Source organism: Hemiscyllium ocellatum, chromosome 8 (genome assembly GCF_020745735.1).
Source record: "Hemiscyllium ocellatum isolate sHemOce1 chromosome 8, sHemOce1.pat.X.cur, whole genome shotgun sequence".
Lineage (NCBI taxonomy): Eukaryota > Metazoa > Chordata > Chondrichthyes > Orectolobiformes > Hemiscylliidae > Hemiscyllium > Hemiscyllium ocellatum.
Window position 1 is genome coordinate 37,583,694 of NC_083408.1, and position 15,859 is coordinate 37,599,552.

At 40.7% G+C, this 15,859-nt stretch overlaps 1 protein-coding gene across 5 annotated transcripts in view; it reads right to left on the reverse strand.

The window, feature by feature from the left end:
• sipa1l1 (signal-induced proliferation-associated 1 like 1) overlaps positions 1–15,859 on the reverse strand; it is a 370,728-nt gene that overhangs the window by 125,735 nt on the left and 229,134 nt on the right. For all 5 annotated transcript variants that reach the window (XM_060828818.1, XM_060828813.1, XM_060828816.1 and 2 more), the window contains 2 exons: positions 8,467–8,597; positions 1,329–1,517 (listed from right to left, as the gene is read on the reverse strand). In XM_060828818.1, the coding sequence (XP_060684801.1) occupies positions 1,329–1,517; positions 8,467–8,597 (320 nt within the window). The remainder of the gene's footprint in view (positions 1–1,328; positions 1,518–8,466; positions 8,598–15,859) is intronic.

Genomic DNA, 15,859 nt, shown 5'->3' on the forward strand with positions numbered 1-15,859 from the left:
TGGGCTCAGCGTGATTCAAGTGGAACCCTTTCCATTGATTCAGCTCCCTCCTTCCCCATCACTGGTGTTAATATCCCATAAATTTGGAACAATTTCTCCCACATTATTCTTGCAGCCACTTGTTTACTTAAATTGCGTTGACCCAATGCCACTTTGCTAGTGGCTCAGATCATAATCCAGAGATTGTCACCTGTAGCTTCTGCTTTTTAATTTGGTCCCAAGCTACTTATATTCCTTCAGCAGAATCTGTTTCCTCTCCCTAGCTATATTATTGGTATGGACCTGGACCACAGCAAATGGATCTTTCCCTTCCCACTTTAAATTCCTTTGCAGCTCAGATGTCTATCCTGAACCTGGGCATCTGGGAACAGCCTTCGGGACTCTTGATCTTGGCCACAGAAAACAGTGCCTGTTCTCCTGACTATACTAGCCCTGATTACAACTACATTTGTTTTGTTTCCCTGGTTATTGAACAGATACTTGGACAATGGTTGGTTAACTCATGCCCCCTACTGCCCCCACCCACATCCACATAGAAAGCAAGAATCTCAAACTTGTTAGACAACTTAGACAAGGCTGAGGCTCCTTCTGCACTACCTCATTGATCCCTTTCCCTGCCTCGCTTATAATTACACTGTCCTGTCCATGATTGCTACTGACTGAATCTGAGGTAGTAATCTGAGAAGTGTGACTGGAACACAGAACCCAGGTAACTCTCCCTTTCTCTGATGTGCTGGGTTATTCAAAGCTCAGACTCTACCTCATCAACTCTGAGCCAGAGTTGCTTAAGCAATCAACATTTGCAACAGATATGGTCATTATGAACCATAATAGAGTCCCACAGCTACAGATGCAGATACAATATATCACCTTGCCCAGTGTCTCTATTTCAATTACTTAGTTCTTAATTTGCTTCATAAAAATATAGCACTGCTCTTTTAGTTTGTAGTCTAAAAATATTTCTCTTATTTACCTTCAATCTGAAAGTAACCCATAATAGATAATCAAATTAGTAGATATTGCAACCAAGTTACCTGTGATGTCACTCTTTTGTGCTGATCCTCTGATTCCGGATTTTAAATTATCCTGTTAAATAAAACTTTACTAACAATGACGCAAAAAAACCAAGCAAAAATGACCCCTTCCCCAAAGCAGTGATTCCCCTGCTGCTTCTAAATTCCCACTCAGGCTGTCTCTCACATTGACTGCAATTTCTCCTTCCTGACCACGTGAAGCTTACTGATCTATTTGAACTAAGAAACCCATCCATGTTATTGATTTTTTTTAAATTCCAAAGAAAGCAGGATTACCTAGAGATGAACACTCACCCCTTGTTCGTCCAGTTTCATAAGCTGCTCTGTAACTTTAGGGGTGTTCAGGCCCAGTCTGAGACAATGAACACTGAGCTCTGGTACAGCAAATTCAAGTACTTCTTTCAGAGGTAAACCTCTAGCTGTGCCATGCTTCGCAGTTGAAGGAACTGCATCTTCCAAGACAGAACCTCTTAAGGTTGTAAGCTGGGAAAGTAATAACAAAAGAGATTTAATGTTGCTGCACTCACCAAAGTCTTAGCAAATTTATCCAATGAACAGTGCATTACAGTGACCAAGCTGCCTGATGAGATTCACGGTTTGAGTTGAGTTGGATGATCTCAGCCAGTACTGCATTTAAGGGGTCCTCAAAAAGATTTATTTGAGGGATAAGAAATATCATTCAGAGTTCCTACTTCCGGTCAGAAATTTGTTCTGAATTTCATTTTCATGGCAGGGCAGCAAGTCAAGTAAGCTGCAAACAATGTAATGGTTCATCCAAAAATAGTAGATACTCAATTGATGAACTAAAAGGTGCTTGTGGAGTTTAGTACCATTTGCCAGGAAGCCGCCATCACTTTCGAGGTGGAGGATGTAACTAGTGAATCAAAATGTTGAACAAGATAAGTTTTTAATGTTTCCATATTAAATTATACAAGATTTTGAAAGCTATGTTTCAGCAGTGTAGTCAGTTTTGGCATCTGAATTGGAACCTAGTTTTGGGCAATTTTCCCTTTTTCTGTCTAAGTATGAGCGTCAGATGTGACCAACCCCAATGCTAAGACAGCACACTATACCAAACATCTATCAGTCAGTTGCTGACTAATGAAGTTCAATGAGCAGGCCTCAGTAGTAATACCATAGCTCACTAGAGGTTGACAGCCAGAGGCCAGAAACCGCCAGCTTCTAAAGACAATTGAGTGAATCTAATAGTTGTTGGGGATAATCTGCTATCGGGGTACCTACACTGGGGCTAGGGAGGGGAGCACCATTATTAAAGCAGACACTGTCAGGTACCAGCTAAAACACAGCCATGTGAAGTAAACCCAGCCACTGCAGGCCACATTCCTTGGGGATTAGAACATGTCCGTCAGTTTCAGATCATCCTGTTACAATCTCATTGTTAATAAAGGAAACCGGTAACTATCGGATAGTGTAAATCGCACCGATACTACACTTGATTGATAAAGTACTTGCTAATGCCTCCGCTGACGGCAAACTCATTCGGGTCCTGTGTTAAATAATAATACCTGTATATTCAACTATGGAGAACTATTGTGAACACCCAGACAGCCAGGCGCATAGCAATGAGGAAACCCTTCCAAACAATAAACTTTTAAATTACAAGATCGTAAACTGCTAAACCCAGGATGTCTACCCATTGTTCAGCACAGCAGGAGCTGGACAGGTATCTTGGGGCAGCCAATAGAGACACTAATCCCTTCACAGACAGGTGAACCGACCAATGAGAGAACCGAACGAGGGGAACCTGACCGGGAACTCGAGGAAGCGCGAAGTATAACTGCACCAGATCCGAAGAGAAAGACAGAACGCCTTCTCCAACGAATTGCATGCCTTCGAATTCGTTGTATAGTTTGCCAGTCTTGATTCTGTAATAAACGGTGTTTTTGCTCCAAACTCTAGCCGGTCTGATCTCTCCTTCCAAAAGAACACGTGGAGACGAGACTCTACGGGTCCGTCCCAACATAGTTATGGGAAATCCAAGGCACAACAAAAGGCCTTTTGCCTTTGCTTTTTCTGGGGTGTGGAATGCAGGAAAGAGAGGATTAAATGTAAGGACAAAGGGATAGTTCGAGTCCACCCCTGCATTCTCTTCCATCCATTTGTTTGATTGTCCCCAGACTGGGCAGCTCAGCACCATCCTCATGACCTGTCCTACCTGCCAATCTTCCTTCCCACCTATCCGCTCCACCCTCCTCTCTGACCTATCACCTTCATCCCCATCCCCACCTCCACCCACCTATTGTACTCTTGGCTACCCTCTCCCCAGCCCCACCTCCCTCCCATTTAACTCTCCACCCTGGAGGCTCCCTGCCTTCATTCCTGAAGGGCTTTTGCCTGAAATGTTGATTTTCCTGCTCCTCGGATGCTGCCTGACCCGTTGCGCTTTTCCAGCACCACTCTAATCAAAACACAATCTATACTGCCTCCCCCAACAATCCAATCAGTAAATTACTACAGTCACCTAATCAGCTACTTTATCAATCTTTCTGACAGACAAGAAATTGAGGTATAGCAAGTTGAGATCCTTAAATGGCCATTAATTAACATTAAGGGTCTTAAATTCTTATGTCCGGTAGGGCCCAATTGACCTTCTAACCCGGCACTTAACATGTGAATTGGAAAGAAGTGGGGGGGTTCTTTTCAAGGTGATCTCAATTATTTTTTTCACCTCTCTCTTCATATTAGTGAAGGGAAAATTGTGGCTGTGAACTCTGAATTAGCATTTTGGTAGCAACCAATTAGTTCCAATGATGCTCAGAGATTAATGTTCTCCATTGTTCAGTTGAGCAGACACTGAGAAGGGCATATGGGTGTGGGACTATGAAATTATCAGAATCAAAATGCTACACCAATGCATCACCTCACGCTCTGTAATATTCCAGCATGAAACTAACTGCAGTCATAAACACACCATTATTTCAGGTTTGAAGCAGTTGAAATGGTGTTTCTGTCCTGTTTAGACTCTTACTTAGTTTGCAATGAAATAAATCAAACAAAAAAAAACTTAGTACATCTCAACATGCTGTCGACTTATGGGTGTATAGGTAAAGCGCGTCAATGGTAACCCACAAAAAGATTGTGCATTTAAATTGTTCTGTAAACCACAAAGACCCAGTTTGAAAAACTTGCTGCACTAGCCAATAGACCAAGCCAACAACTAGAAGGGCGGAATCAACAAGGATGACTGTAACTCAGGGCCAGCCTGGAAGGGAAACAAGGGGGGGTTCCAGGCAAGAATCATACTATCTAAATGATGAAAGAGATCTGGGTATCCTGGCACGTGAATCACAGAACATTAGCATGCAGGTATAGCAAGTAATCAGGAGGGCTAACAAAATATTATAGCTTAGATTAAATTCCCAACAGTGTGGAAACAAGCGCATCAGTCCAACAAGTCCACACTGACCCTCTGAAGAGTAACCCACCCAGATCTATTCCCCTACATTTACCCCTGACTAATGCATCTAACACTATGGGCAATTTCCCATGGCCAATTCACCTGACCTGCACATTTTTGGATTGTGGGAGGAAACCGGAGCACCCAGAGGAAACCTACGCAGACATGGGGAGAATGTGCAAACTCCACATTATGTTTTATTTTGAGGGAAACTGAGTGAATGAGCAGGGAGGTTATACAATTCAAAATCACACCACCAGGTTAGTCCAACAGGTTTATTTGGAAGAAGCAGCTCCTTCTTCAGGTAGTACTTCCAAATAAACCTGTTGGACTAACCTGGTGTTGTGTGATTTTTTTTAAACTTTGCCCACCCCAGTCTAACACCAGCACCTCCACATCAGTTATACAGGTAACTGGTGAGACCATATCTGGAGTACTCTGTACAGTATTGTTCACCATACTTATGGAAGGTTATAATCAACTAGGAGAAAGTGGCGACTGAAGATGCCGGAGACCAGAGTCAAAAAGTGCAGTGCTGGAAAAGCACAGGCAGTCAGGCAGCATTCAAACAGCACGAGTCGACATTTCAAGCATAAACTCTTCATCAGGAATATCTGAACAGCTTATGCTCGAAATGTCAACTCTCCTGCTCCTCGAATGCAGCCTGACCACCTGCGCTTTTCCAGCACCACACCTTTTGATACTTATGGAAGGTGTTAATACGTTGGAAGCAGTTCAGAGAAAAATTACTAGACTAATCCCTAGAAAGAGCAGCTTGCCATTTGAGGAAAAAATAGAATATTATTTTAATGAAAGGAAAAAGATAATCCAAGAAACTACAGACCTGTCAGCTTGATAGAGACCATAATACAGGATAAGATAAATATATACTTACAGAAAATTAGTTAATACTAGACAGTCAATGTGGCTGTGTCAAGGGCAGATAACGTCTGATAAATTTAATTGAATTCTTTGATGTGGTAATACAGACAGTGGATAAGGGTAGTGCTGTGCTTGTTGCATATTTGGACTTTCTGAGAGCATTTGATATAGTGCCATGCATGAAGCTGATTAGCAAATTAGAAATATTTGGGATTGATGCATCCTTGGTAGCATGGATTAGAAGTTGGCTAAAGACAGAAAACAGAGAATAGGAATAGATTGGCATTTCTCAGATTGAAGAAGAGTTAGAAGTAGTATTTCCTAGGGATCAGTGTTGGGACCTCTGCTTTTTCTGATTTATATAAATGATTTGGAAATGAGTTTAAAGGGCAAAATTCCTAAATTTGTAGATGTTCCTAAGCTAGGGAGAAAGTGAATTGTAACGATGATGCCAAATGACTTGAGAGGGGCATTAACAAGTTGGCCAAATGGGCAAACACCTGGCAAATGGATTGCAAAGCAGAGATATGTGAGGTAATGCATTTTGGTAGAAGAAACGCAGAAAGGCAATACAGGTTGAATGGTACAACTTTATGGGGAGTACAGGAGCAGAGGGGCCTCAGGGTTCACATGGATGTTTTTCTGTAGGTTGCCAGGCAAATAGAAACAGTTCTTAAGGCCGCTTTCAGGATCATTGGGTTTATAAATAGAGGCATAGAGTATAAAAGCAAAGTGATGCTACGCCTCTATAAATCATTGATCAGACCACTTTTGGAGCATTATGTTACGTGGGCACCTTATTTAAGGAAGGATGTTAAAGCCCTGGAGAGTGTTCAAATGAGATTTACCAGAATGATACTATAAATTAAGAAGTTTAGATACAGGGAAAGATTAGAGATTTGGTTTATTCTCCTTGGAGCAAAGGTTAAGAGGTGACCTTATTGAAGTGTTCAAAATTATGAAAAGGAGGATATTGTGTTTCCTTAGTTGGTATGTCAGTAACTAAGGGTTTCAATTCCAAGGTTGTCAGCAAGAGAGCTCAGAGTGAGTTGAAAGAAACTACTTTATTCAGTTATTCTGATGTGAAATGTGCTGCCTGAGAGAGTGGTAGAGAAAAATTGCACAAGTGGTTTATATATTTGCAAGTGATAAAGTTAGGGAGCTACAGAGATAGAGCTTCAGAGTGGGATTAGCTGGGTAGGACTTTTGGGAGCATGTACAGACATGACTAAATGATCTACTTCTGTATTGTAAAGTCCTACAATTCTATAGTGAAGGGCTGAATGGCCTATTCTTGGCCCTTGTTTGTACGTTTGTAAGTCAGTTTCCATACCATGCAGCAGTTCAATATGCATCTTGAACTTGTTCTTTTTCCTCAATTCCCGAATCCAACTAACTTCAGAATATTTTTCTCAACTTGATGATACACCACTATTTCCGTCACACTCATATTAGATTAGATTACTTACAGTGTCCACACTGACCCGCCGAAGCGCAACCCACCCATACCCCTACATTTACCCCTTACCTAACGCTACGGACAATTTAGCATGGCCAATTCACCTGACCCGCACATCTTTGGACTGTGGGAGGAAACCGGAGCACCCGGAGGAAACCGGGTGAACTTGCAAACTCCACAGTCAGTCGCCTGAGTTGGGAATTGAACCTGGGTCTCAGGCGCTGTGAGGCAGCAGTGCTAACCATTGTGCCACCGTGCCGTGTAAAGTAGCTTTTCTGAATCAGTGTGGAGGATGCAAATGATGATACTTGGCCCAACTGTTCGTGTTGCACTTACTACAATAATCAAATACCTCATCTGTGTGAATGATACTCTGCGTTAAAATATGTAATGCAAATATTTCAGAAAGAAAAATATAAACCTCAGAGAATTCGGTTTTCCACAATTTTCAATTAAAATTTATCATATCAAACGTTAGTCCAGGAGATGTTTATTGGTGACTTTCTGACAGGTGATATCTTTAAGTTTCCTAGCATCAACAGACAGTAGAAAACAATAAATTGCAAAGTGGAACAGGCAGTTTGGAAAACAAATCACTTTCTGAAAAAAGACTCGGCTGATCATAAAACACCACTGATTTAGTAACTACAAATTAGAATAAGTTATAAATCACAGGTCGACTGAGGGGGGTGGGGGGAGAGAGAGAGAGAGAGAGAGAGAGAGAGAGAGAGGTGGAGAGAGAATGTTTCAGCCTCATTTTACAGAATTTCCAAAGCCAACCTGTAATAGTAGTGAAACACTGCATTATCTCAGTAGTAGACCTTTCAAAATGGGCAGTGTCTTCATTTAAGTTACTGCTTACCCCTAAATGCTCTCACAGGAGATAGCAGTATATTTACTGGTGTGATTCAAGTCCTCTTTTGTTCTTGTGCTTTGTTTTTAATTATTGGTTAGCATAAACCTCACTTGCAAGTGTTCAACACCAATCACTTGTTTAAATGACATGGTTGAGTTCCAGCTAGATACTGACATTTGGAATTAGAGGCCATTTGCAGCAAGCCAAAATAGCATCACTGTCACCTAGATTTAGTAAACTCTGCACACCTCAGAAGGTTCAAGCTGACTTGAGGACTTCCAATACATAATCTAGACCAAAACTGCAATGACGGAGTGAGGGCATGTTGTATTGTTGAAGATGCTGTGGTTTAGATGAGGTATTATATACAAGGGCAGCCTACATGTTTTGCAGCTTAAAATCAATATTGAGCATCATGTAACACTATCTGAATAAACAGCAAGGAATGCACAAGAATGTCCATTTACCAATCCATCCTTCAATCAAAATTACAAGAGATAGTAGTAACTGGTAACAACATTTGGTTGCCTGCGGTGGAAGGAAAATGACTGGTACTTATTCCTGCTGAATATTCATTACCTGTCTAAGTAATTAATTGTACAATATGTTCTTCGAATTGGATGAAATGCGAGATGGCGCTATATAGATGGCAATCCTTCTTTAAATAAAAATAAATCAAGGACAATTACAGTATCAATTAAATATACAGATACATCCATGTAGTATTTGGGACTTGTGGCATTTTCAATGAGCACTTTTAAAATTGATGCAACTAAACAGTTACTGAGTCAGACACAAATAGGTTTAATAATCTCACCTCACTAGTTCGAAGGATGATCCGGTAGTTGTATTGAGCTCCATGGTCTTTACTGTCTTCCAGCCTTTCTCGTCGAATGCTCACTGCCACAGGACCCAGATTTTCATCCACCCCAAAATAATTTGAATGTTCTGAGAAATTATTTAACAATCAATAAAATAATCAGTTTCACCAATATTTCTAATGAAATCAAAATCCAGAAATAGTCAAATATTCATTGGGCTACAATCATAACTGACATTACAAGGAACTTCTGTTTCTAATGCACAATAGTATCAAGAATCAGATTAAGTTCAGCTTAAAATTTAAATGTTCTAAATAATAACTGTGTTGAACGACAGACAAAACTTGATTGTTGCTATTGATTAACCATTGCTTCACATTCTTTATGCTGACCAAGGTTGGGAAATTGAAATGGAAACATGGACCATTTCACTTAGCACAATATATTGATGCCCTACTGCTTGTATGTTAAATAACAAATTTACTTTCACAGTCTTCAGAATGAAGAATGAAAGTATTGCTAAATTATTTGGTCTGAACTTAATGAGGTAACCACTAAAGAGGAAATAAAGATACAGCACTGTTTCCACTCCCCATAATGCACCTGGTCACACTGAATGAAGAATTCTTCTGTTGAAAAGTTGTTGTAATTTACCTTTAGTGCCGCTACTATTGTTTGGTCATGACAATAACAATTACATTTCGTAGTATCTTTTAGAAACAAAAACTATCCCAAGATACTTCAGAGAGATGCAACCATAAAAATGGAAATTTATGATAAGATCAAAAGTCTGGTTAGAGAGATGTTTTTAAAAATCTTAAGCACGTACTCTTACAGCGCAGTCCGGATGTTGCAATGTTATTACCCAACCTTACTGATACTTATTTCTTTCAAAGCAATTTATTTTTATCCCCCTCACCTCATATTAATATTTTTAGATCTGGAGGTATTTGCAGGAGTGGGAAAGAGTAGGAGAAATGGGATTAATTGGGTACTGCGTAAAAAGAGACAATATGAAAGACTTAATGGCATTCTTTTTTTTCTGCTGTACAATTCTATGATTCCAATTCACTACTTCGTGCTCCATCCCAGCCCAAACCATTCTTTTTCATTAATTACAATGAGTCTGATCAAAGGTATGAAAGACAGCACTTAGAAATTCATATCAGATGTGCAAACAAATGCATTCTTGTTGGTGGAACTTTAATGACGCTGTAATTAAAAGTCTTAACAGTAATTTTATAGTTGCATCTCTCTGAAGTTTCTTGGGATGTTTTTCCAATCTAAAAAGGTACTTTTAAATATAAATTGTTATTATGGTTGTTCAAACTGTGAATTACAAAAAGTTGTGTTCACTCGTGGTCTTTAAGGAAAGAAATCTACTTGGTCTGGCTAGTATATGATTCCAGACCCAAAGCAATGTAGATGACTGTCAACTACCTTTTGACTAGACCTTCAGCAGATAGTGAAGGACTCAACAAGGAGACAATTGTCCTCACCCATTTATCGACCACAGATGGCACAGTGAGTCAGTGGCTAGCACTGCTGCATCACAGCGCCAGGGACCCAGGTTCGATTCCCGCTTCGGGTGACTGTCTGTGTGGAGTTTGCACATTCTCACTGTGTCTACGTGGGTTTCTGTCGGGTCCTCCAGTTTCCTCCCACAATTCAAAGATATGCAGGTCAGGTGAATTAGCCATGCTAAATTGCCCATAGTGTTAGGTTCATTCATCAGGGTAAATATAGGGTCAGGGTGGGTGACTCTTTGGAAGGTCAGTATGGACTTGTTGGGCCAAAGAGCCAGTTTCCATACTGCAGATCTAAATCTCATCTCATCAGACATACCTAGCAGAGAGGGCAGACAGTGAGGAAGGAAGCCAACAACCATGATCACAATTGTCTGGGATGACAGTTCAATAAATTGCCTTGCAAGATTTGATCTTAAGAATTTTCTTTTAGTTGAATTGCATGTCCGCATCCACATTGGAACATGAATACTTTCACATTCAGAATAAAGTGGCACAGAGTCATACAGATCAAGGTTCAACAATTTGGTCTATGCAGAGTTAGCAGTAAAGGCCAAGCATTGGCTTTGGTGACCCTGGGAAAGGATGAAGAAACATATTTTTAATATCTTAATCTGCAGTATTATGTCTGCTGCAAACTTACTGACACTGAGGGAAGACAAATTGGATTCAGGCGAATTGTGGATAGCTTGCTGATACTCATGCAAAGAGCTGACAATTAGATTATTGGCAAAAGGACTCTGTTCTTAGCTCTATATTTCAGTGGGCAACTTCACAGAAGAGTGGGGGGTAGAAAAAGAAATAGGACAGGAAGGAAGGAGAAAATAAAAATCACATTTATTATGGTGAATGCAGGAAAGATAAATATGACTGTATGACGACAACAACATTCTAATTCAAAATATTCGGTATCGAATGCAAAGTGATGTGAACACAGGTGATTTAAGTTAGTACTAAGAAGGCTGCTACAGTGTGGAGGTTTTAAACCAGTACATATGCCTGAAATACTATATATTCAATCTGGGCTAATTTTTGATTTTTGATGCTGGTAGAAGGGGCAAAACAGATGACTAGTGCACTTGATCAAATCAAATGATGGCATGTGCTGAAAAATTCTAGATGACAGATAGATTAAGAAACAAAAAAAATCAGCCATAGCTAAGTTGTCCTCCACTGCTGAATAAACTGCTGATAGTTACTCTCTATATGCAGATATTGTGACCAATATATCAAAGATTGAGATATACTCTAGGAAAAAGTCAATGCTTCTATAAAATATGTCGTATTGTTTCTGCATCAGTCAAAGCAAACAGTAAGGCTCTACTTTCTTCACTTTTATTCCGAGCCCTGGGAGACAATGATCGAACACAGACACAAAGACATGAGTTCTCAGTCTTCTCGCAAACAACAGATTCTTAAGGAATTATATAGTCAATTACGGGGAGCAGCATCCAAATAAGGCAACATCAATATTGATTGGGTGACTATTACAAATCAGTGAGCATCAACACTAAAGATTAAGCCACCTGGCATTACATAATAGATGTTCCACACCTTGTTAACTGGCATTACACAATGGATGCCCATCATGATTTGGAGATGCAGATGTTGAACTGGGGTGTACAAAGTTAAAAATCACAACATCAGGTTAGAGAGTCATACAGTCATAGAGATGTACAGCGTGGAAACAGACCCTTCGGTCCAACCCGTCCATGCTGACCAGAAATCCCAACCCAATCTAGTCCCACCCTGCCAGCACCCGGCCTATATTCCTCCAAACCCTTCCTATTTATATACCCATCCAAATGTCTCTTAAATGTTATGGTGTCCAACAGGTTAAATTTGAAGCACTAGCTTTCGGAGCACTGCTACTTCATCAGGTTCTTCGCCTCGTGAACTGGCATGACACAATGGATGCTCTTCACCTCGTTAAACCACTATCCATGTCTCCAGTACTTCATTGTAAACTGCAAGCCCTTATCTGGTCAAAGTCTTGCAGCTGAACCTTTGTCATGCAACCCTAAATTTAACTCTTTCCTTACTTGCTCATACATTTTCAAAACAGTGAAGAATAGAGTGAAGCAGTGTTCCTATAATACGTCTATCAGGTGTAGCAACAGAACACAAATACAATATTTAAAAGCCCATTTAAAATAAATCTATAAAACATGTTATTATGCTAATACAATTTTGTCTATAAGATCCTCAAAATCACTGAACTTTCATAAGAATTTAAAAATCACAACACCAGGTTATAGTCCAACAGGTTTAATTGGAAGCACACTAGCTTTCGGAGCATTGCTCCTTCATCAGGTGATAGTCAAGGGCTCAATCCTAATTCACAGAATTTATAGCAAAAATTTAGTGTGATGTAACTGAAATTATACATGGAAAAATTGATTGCCTGTTGAGTCTTTCATCTGTTTGAATACCACGATAGCTTCACTTTTACGTGTAAATCACAAAACCTTTTTATATTAAAAATTGTGTTCTCAGGTTAGCTGTTAACAATGGGTGATAGCTAGACAATATGTTGAAGGTGCTAGCCCCCTTTGTTCTCTGTATATGCCATGATGTTTAGATTGATTCTAATCTAAAAAGTGAGATAACGGAGTTTTACATTAATTCATGCAGTTTTTGAGCAAAGTACAATGTTAGCCTGCAAGTACAAATTCACCCCACAAAATATATGTGCGTACGTGGGTCTTTGTGTGTGTCTGTGTGTATGTGGGTGCGTGTCTGTGTGTGTCTATGTCTGTGTCTGTGTGTATGTGGGTCTTTGTCTGTGTGTGCCTGTGTGTATGTGGGTGTGTGTGTCTATGTCTGTGTGCGTGTGCGTCTGTGTGTGCGTGCCTGCCTGCGTTGCAGTTGTGTGTGTGAGAAAGTGTATGTGCGTGTAATGAGTGTAAAATGTCTTAAGTATGTGAGGGCGTGCATGAGTGTGTGTGGGAGTGTGAGAGAGAGTGTCTGTGTGCACTTATGTGCACGCGCATAGTACAATGATGGTCACCTGTAATGTGACATGAACCCAAGGTCCTGGTTGAGGCCCTCCCTATGGGTACCGAACTTAGCTATCAGCCTCTGCTCGGCCACTTTTCGCTGTTGCCTGTCCCGAAGTCTGCCTTGGAGGATGGTCACCCAAAGGTCCGAGGTCGAATGTCCTGGACCGAAGTGTTCCCCACCTGGAAGGGAACCCTCCTGTCTGTTGATTGTTGTGCAGTGCCCATTCATCCGTTGTCGTAGCCTTTGCTCGGTTCCCCCAATGTACCATGCCTCAGGGCATCCTTGCCTGCAACGTACAAGATAGCCAACGTTGTCTGAGTCACATGAGCACCTGCCATGTACAAGGTGGGAGGTGTCCCCACCCATAATGGTAGTATCTATGTCCACACTCTGACACGTCTTGCAGGGTGACAGGGTTGTATGGAGTTGTCCTGAGAGCTGGGCAGCTTGCTATGAACAATGATCTGTTTGACGTTTGGCAGTTGTTTAAAGGCAAGTAGTGGAGGTGTGGGGAAGGTCTTGGTGAGGTGCTCATCCTCATTGATAATGTGTTGCAGGTCATGAAGAACATGGCGTAGTTTTTCAGGTCCTGGGAAATACTGAACAACAAAGGGCACCCTGTCGGTTGCAGCACGTGTGTGTGTCACCCGAGGAGGTCATTACGGTTCCTTATCGTGGCACATCGGAACTGGTGGCCAATGAGTTGGGCATCACACCCCATTCTTGTGAAGGCATCCCTGAGTACTTCCACGTGTCCTTCATGTTCCTACTCATCTGAGCAGATCCGGTGTATGCGTAGGGCCTGTCCTTAGGGGATGGCTGTTTTAATATGTTTTGGGTGGAAGCTGGAGAAGTGGAGCATTGTGAGGTTGTCTTTAGGTTTGCAGTAAAAGAGTCATGCTGAGGTGTCCATCCTTGATGGAGATGAATGTGTCCAAGAATGAGACAGATAGTCGAGAGTAGTCCATGGTGAGTTTGATGGTGGGATGAAACTTGTTGATGCCACTGTGTAGTTTTACCAGTGACTCCTCACCATGGGTCCAGAAGAAGAAAATGATGTCAATGTACCTGGTGTATAACGTTGGTTGGAGATCCTGCATAGAGAAGAAGTTGTCTTGTTCGAACCTGTGCATAAAAATGTTGGCATGTTGGGGTGCAAATTTGGTCCCCATGGCTGTTCCATGTATTTGGATGAAGAACTGGTTGTCAAAGGTGAAGACGTTGTGATTGAGGATAAAGCAGATGAGTTATAGGATGGTGTTTAGAGATTGGCAGTTGTTGGTGTTGAGTACGGAGGCTGTTGCTGCGATGCCATCTGTGTAGGGGTTGCTGGTGTAGAGTGCGGAAACATCCATTGTGAAGAGGAAGGTTCCCGGTTCGACTGGTCAGTGGGTGCTGAGTTTCTTTAAGAAATCCGTAGTGTCACGACTGAAGCTGGGGACTCCCAGTTCAAAAATGTGCAGGTTAGGTGAATTGGCCATGCTAAATTGCCCGTAGTGTTAAGTGAAGGGGTAAATGTAGGGGAGTGGGTCTGGGTGGGTTGTTCTTCGGAGGGTTGGTGTGGACTTGTTGGGGCGAAGGGCCTGTTTCCACACTAAGAAATCTAATCTAATAAACTGAATGCTGATATCAATAGGGTAACATCAAAGTTGGCAAAACCAGGGAAAAATTACCAGGAGTGATTCTAATGGTGAGTGTACAAATCCAAAAAAATGGATCTGTGACTACAGTATGGGAAGGGGCACATAAACATAGGTCATAGCTTTTTAAATATAAACAGCCTTAAAACTTGTTATGCAGATGTTGTAAAAGTCTATACTGCAAAGGAGCTGCATTACACATGGAACTAAAACAATGATCAATGCTAAACTCTATCAATGTTCTTTCAAGTGTGAACACTCTGAAAGAAACAATGCTGATAATGCATCAACAAAATGAAGTGCTTAAATGGGGTCATGAAAGAAGTGAGTAAACTTATGCAGTTCATTGCTACCTGACCTCAAAAGTTAACAGATTAGAAATCGAAAATTGTATTCAAGAATCTATGTGAGTAGCTTATAACTTGCTTTCAAATTTGTTTCAGAGTTAGAAAGGTGATGTCCAGCAATGGATAGAATGTATATTCTTTTTGAGGATCAAATTCTTGGCCAAATGAATGAGAGAAATTACGAATAAACAACGTTTAGCACATGAAGTACTATGCGTGAAAGTTTCCCTGAAGCATTAACTTATTTCTCCATACCTAATTTGTTTTAAAAGTTCATCAATTTCAAAAGGGACTGGATGTGACAGCAATCAGCATATGAATGACAGAGAAAGCAACATTCCTTTGGTCACAGTGAAGTAGAAAGTGAGTGCTGGAATGGTGCAGCATAAAAAGGAATGCAACATGGAAGAAACAAAGTAGTGCCCAAAGTACAAACTACACTTGTCATTTTGAAACAGCAGAGATTCTACAATCTGATAAATTGATGAAATGGGGAGGATATAGACATGTTTTCAGTTTAATACTATTTAATGTATTAAGATTATTTTCATAAAACGAGTTGTGCTGATAGTTTCCTGCAGCTGCCTATTTCTTCTCTGGCTCCAAAGATACACTGAATGAAATGAGATTATCATTAACCTTCAAGATAAATTTCTCAAAGCAAGCAGAATTGTCTCAGAATTAGCAAGTCTCCAGAGGATATTCTCAAAAGATATGTGTGTGTGCAAGTCATTTTAAATAAATTTGTTTTATTGCAAGGTTTTACATGCCCAGCTGTGGATTTGTGAAGTTGATCAAGAGGGAGTGGAGAGGCAATTCACAGAACCGTTGAAAGATATATGGTCCGATATTTTTCAAGTACTAAAATAATAT